Below are 12,500 nucleotides of genomic sequence, written 5' to 3' on the forward strand. Positions count from 1 at the left end.
AACCACAAATGCTTTATTTATATAAATATCAAGGGATTAGGACTTTTTCAACATGGTCAGCACTATGTTCATTAGGTTTGAGTATTTCATATCAATTGTATGTACTGTTGGGTAGAACAACATGATTAAGTCAATCGAATGATTTCAACTTCTCTCTCATTAAGCTTAAACATCATAATTTTTTATCAGAAACAGAAAAAGAGCAAGGAACAGTCATTACCTTGATAGAGGCCTCCCACTTGCAGACAACGGTGAAAATGAAACCTCAAACAACTCGTCCATTCCTCCTATGTTATTAACGAAGAACTGGAACTTTAACTGGAAGATCTCTAGAGTGTGTCGCAAAACAGCATTAAAGTCAGCTTTTCCTAAGGCAATAAGATTAAGCTGTTCTTCTACAGCACTCCTCATTGTAGGCAGTACTAGATCAGGATCAATCTGGAAATTTGTCAAACTAATAAATCTCTATAAGGTTTTTATCTCAAAAAACAAGAAAAAAAAAAGTAATAATAAAAATTATAACATAAAAAAAATCAATAACAATAAGTGTTATACCATATATCTTATTAAATTGCATAAATCTATTGGTTTGAATTCAATTTAATAAAATGTAGTTATACCTTCTGATAACCATGAACAAGCACAATACCAAGGCTAGTGGGTACTAATCTACGTCCTGAGGACACTTGAACATAGTTCCGCTGACAAATGTTGTTAATGTGTACAGGAATTGATGCATCTGTGCCAATGCCATGTTTTTCCATCAGGCTGATCAACTCTGCTTCAGTCAGGTAATCAGGTGGGGATGTCTGTCGCTCAGATAATCGTGTCTGCAGAAAAATAATTTATTTCATTTCAGGTTAATCCAAAGGAACATTATCAAGAACCTCACAACAGCAACAACATGTTTCTTAACTTTTAAATTATTAAGAATCTATTTGAAATTGAGTCATTTCCTATTCACAATTAAATAGTATATAACCTGTTGGTGAGGCTTTATATCATGAAAATCCTTGGATGGGTTAGGGTAGCAGCTTCATTCAAAGAACTTTAGACTTACTTAAAGTCCTTCAGAGGAAAGCATTGTTCTGGGCTTTCTATGAAAATGAAAAAAAGCAAACATGCAAATGTAATTATATGAGCACTTGAAAGGTCATATATTCATTCCAATACTACAGAAGAACAGAATAAATTTCACTTACTTCTAAAATTGCAAATTCATCACCAGACTTGACATCCGGTAATTTTTCCTCATCTTGCAAAGCTAGCCAGTCCATCACCTGTTGGAGAAATAAGATAAGTCAATAATTTTCTTACTGTTGTGTGGATAACCTTCGACAAGAAATTCTAATGCCAGGTTTTTCATCCACATCAGATTTTTATTTTCCAAGTATCGTCCTCTGCTTTGCAACACAAAGCAATTTTCCAATGAAACCCATTCTTACGTGCCAGCCACCAGACAATGCATTACTAAGCTTGACTGTTAATTTCTAAACCAATCTTCTGTGCTTATTATCACTCCTTTATATTAAGAACCTTAATACTCTGTAGACAGATTGTATTTGTTCCTTATGCATGATTTTTTTTCTTCTTCTAAATTTGATAACATTCATTTTTTGGTAAAATACATAAAATAATCTACTCTTAAATTATGAGTGTTCTTGCTTACAAAATTTAAATTATCAACACACCAATATATCAATGCACATCAATATAAAACTAAAAAGACAAAAACAACCTTAAAAAGGCATTTTGAAAAAATGTTTTTTTTTACCTTAGTGAAGCCTGGGTCGAGAAGCTGTTTTCCACTCACACTGAAGTTTTCTGCTCCAATTGAAATACTGATGACTGTACTGAGGTAGATGCAGTCAGGCATCAGCTGTAACAGAATCACAAATCTGTCACCACAACAGCTGGCACTTTTAATGGCCCAATCCACAAAAAGAATAAGAAACCTCATAAGTTTTTAATTACACCAAATATCAAACATGTGGTTATGACCCCTAGCTCTCTCACTTCTAAATATATAACAGCATACCTAAACCACATACACACACAAAAAAAAAATCTTCAATGCTCCAATACTTACAGTACCAATGAAGTGTTTTGTTATATACTCATATAAGCGCCAAGTATCATGATCAAACTGGTTTCTGTCAGCACAACGCATTGGTGTAATGGGAGGATGGTCGCCAGCATCATGTCCCTTTTTAGGCTTCTGGATGCCATCTCTCAGTATTTCACGGACAGAACTACCCCAGTCACTGTGACCTTCCTGAATCCTCAGCGCGCCCCTGAAAGTGTGAACGGGAACATATTTCATTTTCCCCAAAGAAATTGGATCTGTACTATAACTTTCTTAAACTGAACCTTATTCTGCTTTATCATAAGGTTTAATGCTTACAGATTTTTATAGTAATTCTGTACTAATGACTATTTCACAAACTTACTTGAGATCAAAATTTTCAGGATAATGTGTAGTTTCTGTCCTTGGATAGGAGATGTAACCCTGTGTGTAAAGCCTCTCAGCTATGGTCATTGCATGCTGAGGACCCATTCCAAGGCCTGAACTGGCAATACGCATCAACTCAACAGTATTCAGAGCTAAAGGTCTTGGTTTAGTCTTCTCAGCCAAGGTCACTCGCACAACTCTAGAATCAAATAAAGTCATACATATATCATATACAAGATAAAAGTACTGTTGCCATAATGCATTCACAAACAAAGAGGAATATTACTAGACAGAACTAACATTCCTTCACATATTATGCTTCTTACTCTAGAACCTTCTCCAAATAGTAAATGTACACTGCTTACACATAAACAAATGTAGCACTAAATCTTTCTTCATTAGTGTTACATTTTTTCATATCATATTTCTTTTGTTATTCTTCATAATCATTAATCTTCTCAATAAAGATTAAAAGTATCAAATTAACTTTCTAGACACAGAAATATATCTTGAAAGTGAATAAATTCACCCATAAGTAATAAAACTATAAATGTACTTACTTGGCCCTCTTCTGTTCCTTGACAAGATTCAAGAAGAAGTTGGCCACGTCCTTATCAAAGATTCGGACTCTCTCCCACTCTAAGTTCATCTGCCTTTCTTCTGTCACAGCCACTTTGACCTGAGAACATGACACAATGCATAGTACTTTTAGTTAACCTTAACAAATTTATAAATCAATACTGAGGCCACTTTTTCTTTTCCAAATATCTTATTAAATGTTATTTAGAAGTGCCATTCCTGATTAGTTACTGAACTTATCCTCTATCTAGAAATGAGAGTATATCTTCTACCAAAAATAAAGACTTTATCCTTATTTTTAGCTTTTCATACCTGCAATACCCAGTAAGTTTCTGGCTTGAAAGACTGTATGAAGTCATGTCGCTCAACACAAAACCCAAGAGTTGGCGTCTGACAGGGTCCAAAGGAGATTAAGGTGGAGTCTAGATTGCCATACTTTCCCTGAAAAATATTTAAAGCATTATTCCACATTGTCTGCTTGTAAAATAATTTTTCTATCAATGGCAAAATGTCAGTGAATTTAATTGTAAGTGCTATATTTCATATGAATAAAAAGGCCTTTTGAAAAAAGAAAATCAGCCAAACTGTTGGATATGTTTTAAATTGCGAAATCTAATACATTTCTCCAATAAAAACTGATAAACACAAGTGGATGGAAAATTACATATATCTATAAGCACAAACACCACAATAATCCTGCTGGCAGTGAATACATACTTGGAAAAATTTGGTTTGAAATCTTGTAAATGCACAACCAATGCGAAGATCCAGCTCCTGTCTTGCATCAACAGATCGAGACTCATTTTCATTTGGTTCTATCAAACAATTCATAGCAGCCTTAATATCACGGTCTGTGATTGCTGAGAACTTTGCTCGAAATATGGTCTGAAAAATACAGATCATAAAATATATCATCACGAATAAAAAGTATATTAATGTTTCCATAACCTATTGCTGCTTCTATAAATCTAGGTTTGACAAATTCTAAAACTGTTCAAATTTGGTACTGCAATGCTCAGGATCAAGTTGAAATGAAGAATTTCAGACCCAAAGACAAGACCTCTAGATTCCTCAAAATCAACAGGATATGTCCAAAACCAATATATTCCTTCTTGTAACGAATTAACATTTTCCCATTTGTTGTATTAAAATGTTAAGATGAAATTCTAGATTTCACTTACTATAAGCATATTTATCAAATTAATATATGCATAATAACCTCTATGATCTGGATGACATGACCATCACATCATGGAAAAATTTAGCTTGTAGGGCAGGTGATGTCAACAAGCTATCATGGGGAAAATTCAGCTGTCAGCCAGAGTGATGGATGGCAGGAAAGACTCGACACAAGAGCACAAAGTCCTTGGAGGGTTTTTAAACTCATTTGGTATTTAGGAAAAGGTTTTTTACATTATTCCCATTGATAAATGAGTGTGGAATGTAATGGAATGGAAGAGAGCCAGCTCCAGCAAGGCCATTTTTTCCATGCTCAGGATCCTATTCCTCCCCACCATGACAAGCAGTGAAGGTTGTATTAAAGAAATATGAAAAAAATATTAAATTATTGTATAGAGTTATAGACTATGTAAAGAGATATGGAGTCATAGAGTCTTGTTACTGCACAAGAGTGTCTGTATGCACCTTGCCTACAAACTGCATACCTGTGTGTCCACTCGTTTAACCTAATGCCCATATTTTGGGCCACATGATGGCAGTGAAGCATCCAGATCCAATGGGTTAACAAAGCTGATAAATTTAATTTTGATCCCAAGCCACATTAGAGGGGGAGTTTTTGATGTTTTTGTTTTTCTATTTACCCTAAAATGGGAAATATATGTTGTATTTGTCTAAATAATGAGATTTATCATGAAATTTATGTTAAGGAAAATCGAAGCAATGCAAAGAACAGCAAACAATACTTATATAAACAATGTTCATTATTTTAAAATAATATCAGATATTTTTTCTAAATCTTAAATCTCAGTCAAATTGCTCTTTGCCTTCAAAGAAATATAAATTACAAACAAATAAACAACGCACCTGCTCTCTGTAAGACTTGTTCATGGAACTTTCTACGCATGAAATAACCTCAAAGCAAATATTCTCTCCTTCTTTATCACAATCAAGCCACAGTACCAAGTAATCGCAACCTCGCGCCTCCTTGCTTAAGAATTCAGGCATGCGAAGCTTGGCTGTGGCTTCCTTCTTTTCTGTTGGACACGTGAACAACTCAGCCTGTAAAAATAAAAGGATAATCTATCTGAAGGAAAAATGTCATACAACATGAAGACCATTTTCAATTTTTAATGTTTTATTACAATTTCATTATGAAATGAGGTTCTTAAAAAAAAAAAAAAAAATCTTTAAAAAAATATACCAGTGTTACTTACAGGATCAACTCTATCCCAGTTATTGTACTTTCCAGGAAAATCCAGAGACATGACATGACCACACACCGATGTCATCTTGAACCGAACACTCTGGTTACAAAAACTGCCTGTCCACTCATGAACACTACATGCTCCATTGAAACCTGAAAAGATTTGGAAAAAAGAATGTGAATAAGATGTGCACCATACACCATGTATAAAAGAAGGGACTTCTGTCTTTCTTGAAAATATCACATCAGTAGTTGCGAAAAGATTAACATGATATATCTACCAGCACATAGGTATACTTTCATTTGCATAAGCTTTCTCAATGCCTTTTTAGTAACCTACTATTTTCACTGGAAGGGTCACTCTCAAAGAGCTAGATACTGCCCTTAATCTTAGCTTTGCAGAAGGAGGCATTTGCTAGAGACTAGCTCCACAAGTGCACATCACTAACTCTACTTAGCAGTCTAAATTGCCATGGTTGGGTGTGCCCTTTGTTCACTGCGCTAGGGGAGGGTTGCTGGGGGGCTCTGCCCCAACACCTCCAAGCAAACATTGTTGGTATGCAGAACAAGACAAAGCTGAAACTTGTGAGCACGATTGGACTTGGGTTGTGAGTGTTACTGTTCATGTCTGCAAATTATTTCTAATACCAGTGACAGAAAATTTTAGTCTTCTACAAGAATATTATCTTCCATTTGTCCTAGCCTGGTGCATTCAAGAATAATCAAAATAGGAAGCACATTTACATAGTGACCATACTAAAATTGGGAAAATCTAATAACACTATCATGAAGATACAGGAAAACTACACTCACTCATAGATGAAATAATCTGCACAGGCAAAGAATCACATCAGAAACTTTAAGAATAGGCTGTAACAAATGCTGCATGGACTGTAAATCCACAGCACTACATTAGGGGTCTGGAGGTGGAGCCTCCAATAGGGAAATACAGCAATTGGGTGGGGGTCTGAGGGCAAAGCACCTGGGTTATGATGTTTTTTGTTTTTTGTTGGCAAAGTTTGTGGAGTGGCTGGTAAAATAGAGTCTTAGTCTCAAAGGGGTGTGAAAAAACACCAAAAATGGTGTAGAAGAAGCATGTCTTAGAATGGAAATAAGTTCAGCTTCCCATATGCCATTTAGCACAAGAGAAAATTTACTTGTAAATAACAGAATGAGAAATTTTACGACTATTCATCCATGGCATTTCCTTGGTAAAATTTCAGGTTTCAACTAATCTTGGATTTTCTTTTTGGCTCTCTGACACTTGTGTGTCAAATAATGTACACTCCCTAAAAAAGAAGTATCTTTACACTTTCTGACTTAACAATATGATATGATAACAAAAACACTGTGAATGTGACCTGATATTGGTAACCCTGCTTACATTCTCAATGGAACTGAGATCTGGCAATTTGGGTGGATGTGGCAGAGCATAATCTCAGGGTGTTGCTGAAACCAAGCCTTCATGACGCTGATCATGTGGATGGGGCTGTTTTCCTGGATGAGGTAAAATAGCTTCACTCGGGGAACACCATGGCCTCACAGATAGTAGAAACACCTTGTTCAGGATTTCCAAGTAACCACACACCATAAATCTGCTGGGCCTGACCTCAATTAACTCCCAGACCCTACTGCTGTGCATTTACTTCAACATCCAGCATCCCGCTGGATGTTACCAGCAGAACAAAAATGATATGCATCCTTTGCAGTAGTTATGGTCTGCTTCAAAAAATAATAAAAATAAATAACTAAAAAAGAAAATGGCACACAGTATGGGGATGTAGCAACTACCAGTCACACCCCCCTCTCAAACCCAGTTAGCTGTGAGGGGTGTTGCAATGAATATTAAATGGTTTCATTAGCTATTGATATTCACAAACTTCAATGCCAGCTTCCTACTTGTCTTTCATATAGCACATTAATGGTTTTGAACAACATTAACTGGATGGATCCGGGTAATGTGACCATCATGTCATGATAAAATCCGGGTTGAGGGGCGGGTGGCATGAACATGCGGTCACAGGAAAATCTGGCTGTAGGACAGGTGACATGAACCTGCCATCATGGGTGTTGTGGCTGACAGCCAGTCTCAATTTTGCATTATTCCCATCGTTATATGAGTGTGGAATGAAATGTCCACGAGGAATGATTGGAAGAGTGCTGCATCCATGGAGGACGCCATGCTTAGGATTGTATTCCTGACGCTGTGAGCATCAACGCAGTTTATATTACAGAAAATTGAATATTATGTAAAACTAAAAAAAGTTATACAAATAACATAGTGTTACATAGTTTTATTTTTCTTGCACTGAGTTGTAGACTACCTTGATTGAGATGATTGGAGTCTGTGCAAAGAAAAAAACTGATAATGCAAATAATATGGCAGATATGGACATTGGAAAATGGCCAAAAAGAGTAAATAAAAAGGAGTCATAGAGTCTTGTCACCGCACACAGCTGTTTGTATGAGCCTGGCCTACAAGCAATAACCCGGGACACAGCCGCTCACATAAGCCTAATGCCCAGATTTTTTTGTGATTTGATTGCCATGCCGCAGCCGGATCCAATAGGTTAACTTGATCTCCCTCCGTTGTGTATCTAGGGTGCCCACTTCTGGCCTTGTTTCTGATGGATACAAGTTTTTGGTGTCCCTAGATTCACAGAGACATGGTTGGCATCAAATCTTAAAGCACAATTATGACACTATGAATGATCTATAAGGCCCTAACTATTTCTGTATCTCTTCCAAGGTTGAAAACAAGTACCAACCTTTCCAGATCAACTCCTTGTGATCATTTCCATTTCATCTACTTCCAGGTAAAGATACATAGAAGACAAATTCCCTAGATTTACTTGCTCCATCATTTGCATATATTATTTGCCTTATAAAAGATGACTGGTTGAAACTTAGCCATTACCAACAGAAGAATCTGATCTTGCTCTCTAACAGAACATAACATTCTCAGACAATTTTTATCACTTTGTGTAGGAAATAGTAATGGTTAAGTCTTAACCTGTCATCTTTTATATGGTAAATAATATATGAAAATGATAGAGTGAATAAATCTAAGAAACTTATCTTCTATGTACTTCCACTGCAAGTAAAACATAATGAAGTTATTTGACACACAAGTGTCAGAAAGCCCAAAAAGAAAAACTAGTTTCAAAAGTTTGAGGTTGATTGAAACCTGAAAATTACCCGTCAGTTTCATTACCAGGTATCATTTGCAATAATACTAGAACTCTCTTTGATGACCAGCAAGGGAAACCTACATACTGATATCATATTATAAATATTACCAGTACTAAGTAAAACATACCTAAGACACACCTTACTTTACTAGTTACTTATTACACATACAGATAAAACTTAGCAACTTTAGATTGTAAGCAACAGCACCAAAAGACATGATACCCTAAACTTCGTCTGAATGCATTTTTTTCCAAGTCAAACTACGAATGCTAGCATTTAATGTCTCATGCAGTTAAGACAGTCACACACCCACATTCCAATCAACACTGTATTGTGACCTTCAGTTGAATGCTAGTGTTTGGTAGCAATAGTCAAAGAATACGAAGCTTACCGACTGAATGACTGTTACACAATATAATACATAAACACATAAATTTCAATAACACGGTTCCCCCAATATAAAATAACGTTGTATATCAATAATCATAAAAAAAAATAACCATGCCACGCGTCTCAGACACACAAATAACTCCTTCTGATAATGTAATTCACAACATTTTTCAACACATATCACCTTTTCTTGAGTTGCACTTCTTGTTACTTAATATCTCAGCTAAAGACTGTGCCAGCGACGGCTTTTCCGCCACCATAAAAACGGACTTCATGATGGTGTGAGCTGAGGTCTCCTCCCGGCTTTGACTGTCACACCAACACAATGTAAACAGCTTTTTAATGGATCCGGAGTGTAAAGGACCTGCGTCTAAAGAAAACCTGTGGCGTAGGGAGACTTATGTAGATTCTCTATTTCCGTTTCTCGGTCTCTATCTCTGTCCCGTTGAACTACAGAGGTATTTCCTTATTATCCTGTGTGGGGAAAATATATCCGTCTGTGTTATGTTATCATCATCATCATCATCAAGGGGCTAACGCCGTATCCACCCTTTGATTCCAGACTCATGGCGAGTCTCCAGGCAGGCCCTCGGCCCATCTCTAACTCCTCATGACAGGACTGCCCAGGCTATGACTCCTAGGTTGTCCCGCGGGCCTCCTCCTCCTTGCAAAGAGACAGCCTGATGGGCAGGGTCATCCACAGGGAAACGAGCTAGGTTCACATATAGCCTGGATTGGAGGTCCTAGATTATGCAAGTAACAGGTCCCATGTCAGTCTCACGGTGTAGGCGTCGACTGGACACATGGTTCTGCCAACTGTACCCCATGATCCGGCGTTGGGACTTGTTACAAAAAAGCATCAAGGCGAGACTACAAAGCACTAGATAGGGTCTGAGTTTCGTTTCCATACAGCAAAACTAGAAGTATCAATGTCTTGAAGACACGTAACCTGGTCCTTCTGCATAGGTACCGACATCAAATACTCCTGTTGATCGAGTTCATGGCTTCTGCTGACAGACCAATCCGTCTACTGACTTCTTAGTCTGATAGCCAAGAGACATGGACTACGCTACCAAGGTATGCAAAGTTTTCTGTGACCTCAGTGTCATCACCGCAAGCATGGATCGACTGAAGGGGTTCCCTTAACAGGCCCCCAAAGTCCTGAATCTTGATCTTGGTCTTGGTCTTCGTCCAGGGGACCTCTAGGCCCAAGGGCTTCGCGTCATTGCTAAATGCATTAAGAGCTGCCACCAGTGATTCCAGAGACTCAGATAGGATAGCAACGCCGTCGACAAAATCAAGGTCTGTGACTTTGATATTGGTCAGTGTTGCTCCACACTGACTTTGGCTAGTAGCTCTGCCCATTATCCAGTCCATGCAAGTGTGGAAAAGTGTCGGTGCAAGGACACAGCCTTACCTCACCCCTGAATTAACAGGGAAGAAGTTCGACAGGCCCCCACCACACTTTACAGCACTTTCAGTACCAGTATATAGGCTTGATAATAATCTAATAATCTGTGTCGGAATTCCCCTTAGTTTCAGGATCTCCCATAACGATTCTCGATGCACCGAGTCAAACGCCTTCTTGATGTCGATATAGGCTGCGAGCAACCCACGACCGAACTCACGACGGCGTTCAACAATGACTCGAAGCGCTAGGATACGGTCTATTATGGACGTCCCAGGAGTGAATCCAGACTGCCCCGGTCTCTGGTGCCTTAGTAGGTGGTCGCGGATCCGTTTCAGAAGAATGTGGGTGAAAACCTTGCCTGGTATGCTAGCAGTGTGATGCCACGGTAGTTGTTATAGTCCCATCGATCCTCTTTGCCCTTCCAGAGAGGGATGACCACGCCCCTCAGCAGGTCAGGGTGAATGGAACTGTCAGATGGCAGTCAAGACTGCATACAAGCCTCTTTCCATAAGTTCGCCCCTATCCTTTAGCAGTTCATCAGGGATATCACAAATGCTTTCCCACCCTTCAGCTTAGAAATCGCCATCCTAACCTCAGTTAAGGTAGGAGGTTCCTCGCTGATGAGTGGGTCCGGCACAGGTATTGTGATGCCACTTGCTTCCAAATTAACTAATGGACGGTCTTCTTGGCACAGCTGCTCATAATACTCACCCCAATATTCACGCACCCCAACATTATGTGAGATAATCTGCCTATCCACTGAGCGGACTGCAGTCATCTACGATAGGGCTTAGAGCTCAGTTTTCTCAGGGCTTGGTAGGCAGGACGAAGGTCATTTACCAAGAAATGGCCTTCAACCTCCTCAGCGAGGTTCCTGATGAACTGTACCTTGTCCCTTCTCAGCAGTGTCCGAGCCCTACGCACCAAGGAACGGCGCAAGTCCTGATTTCCATTCAGCCGAACGGTGCTACACGTTTTTGGCCTCCAATGTCTCCAGTCAGTTTCTACCTTGCTCTAGGGCGTTCGCCAATGGATCCTGTGCTTCTTCCAGTGTTTCGCGCTGGAAGGACTCCCACAAAGCAACTAGGTCCGTCAGGTTTTCAATTGAACCGAGCAGAGTCTGCCGTGGCGAACCTCCGGCATACTCCATCCCCCTCAATCTGTCCAAGTGAAACACCCTAGAGTTCCACTGGAGAGACGAGTTTTGAAGGGGACCCGTAGGATAGCCTATGGTCAGTGCCATAGAACTCGACACTCCGGTAAAACCTGCAATTCTGAAGGATCCTCCAGCGAGTTCTGACAAGAATGTGGTTGATTTCCTTGGCCACAGTACCTGTATCATTATACCATATCCACTGATGCGGGTTGGAATGCTGATACTAGGAGCCAGAAATCCTCAATCACTGGGACCAATTAAAGTCCCGCTGTTCTCGCTGCTGGGATCAGATCCTGAGCCATGGGGCCCGACAAACATCTCATTGCCAGCTCAATTAAGGCCGAATACCGCATTGAAGTCGCTCAGAACAGTGCGAATGTCTCGCCTGAGAGAATTGTCTGCCATAGATGTGAGTTTGGCATAGAACGCCTCTTTCACATCGAGTCTGCAAACATCGGTAGGAGCGTACACAGCAATAGGATACACACACACACACACACATATATATATATATATATATATATATATATATATATATATATATATATATATATATGTGTGTGTGTATATATATATATATATATATATATATATATATATATATATATATATGTATATATATATATATATATATATATATATATATATGGTATAAAAACCCACACTGTAAAACTAGATTTAATTGAAAAAGACACTACAGTTTCGGAATCCACCTGGATTCCATCTTCAGGTCTGAGGAGGCAAGGAAGAGGAGGGGGTATAAAACAGAGAGAGGAAAGGCAACGCGGAGACACGGGGCAGGTGAGGACAGACGAACGGAAACGTAGGGAGGTCAGATCAGGTCGGGAGGGTCGGGCGGACTGTGTGAAGGGTGGCCAGCATACGGGAGAAGGCGAAGGATGTGGGAAGCGAGGAGACTGTCAGCAGGAGAAAAGCC

The 12,500-nt window shown here is 39.0% G+C and overlaps 1 protein-coding gene across 1 annotated transcript in view; it reads right to left on the reverse strand.

The window, feature by feature from the left end:
* LOC125032800 (DNA topoisomerase 3-beta-1-like) overlaps positions 1–9,312 on the reverse strand; it is an 18,870-nt gene extending 9,558 nt beyond the window's left edge. Inside the window, exons 1-12 of the mRNA XM_047624182.1 lie at positions 9,181–9,312; positions 5,425–5,567; positions 5,075–5,269; positions 3,749–3,916; positions 3,344–3,472; positions 3,013–3,131; positions 2,451–2,651; positions 2,090–2,294; positions 1,775–1,879; positions 1,203–1,280; positions 621–830; positions 221–438 (exon numbers count right to left, since the gene is read on the reverse strand). Coding sequence (XP_047480138.1) covers positions 221–438; positions 621–830; positions 1,203–1,280; positions 1,775–1,879; positions 2,090–2,294; positions 2,451–2,651; positions 3,013–3,131; positions 3,344–3,472; positions 3,749–3,916; positions 5,075–5,269; positions 5,425–5,567; positions 9,181–9,271 — 1,862 coding nt within the window. The 5' untranslated portion in view covers positions 9,272–9,312. The remainder of the gene's footprint in view (positions 1–220; positions 439–620; positions 831–1,202; positions 1,281–1,774; positions 1,880–2,089; positions 2,295–2,450; positions 2,652–3,012; positions 3,132–3,343; positions 3,473–3,748; positions 3,917–5,074; positions 5,270–5,424; positions 5,568–9,180) is intronic.
* Between the last annotated feature and the right edge of the window lie 3,188 nt (positions 9,313–12,500).

The sequence above is a fragment of the Penaeus chinensis genome, chromosome 15, assembly GCF_019202785.1.
Source record: "Penaeus chinensis breed Huanghai No. 1 chromosome 15, ASM1920278v2, whole genome shotgun sequence".
Taxonomy (NCBI): Eukaryota; Metazoa; Arthropoda; class Malacostraca; order Decapoda; family Penaeidae; genus Penaeus; species Penaeus chinensis.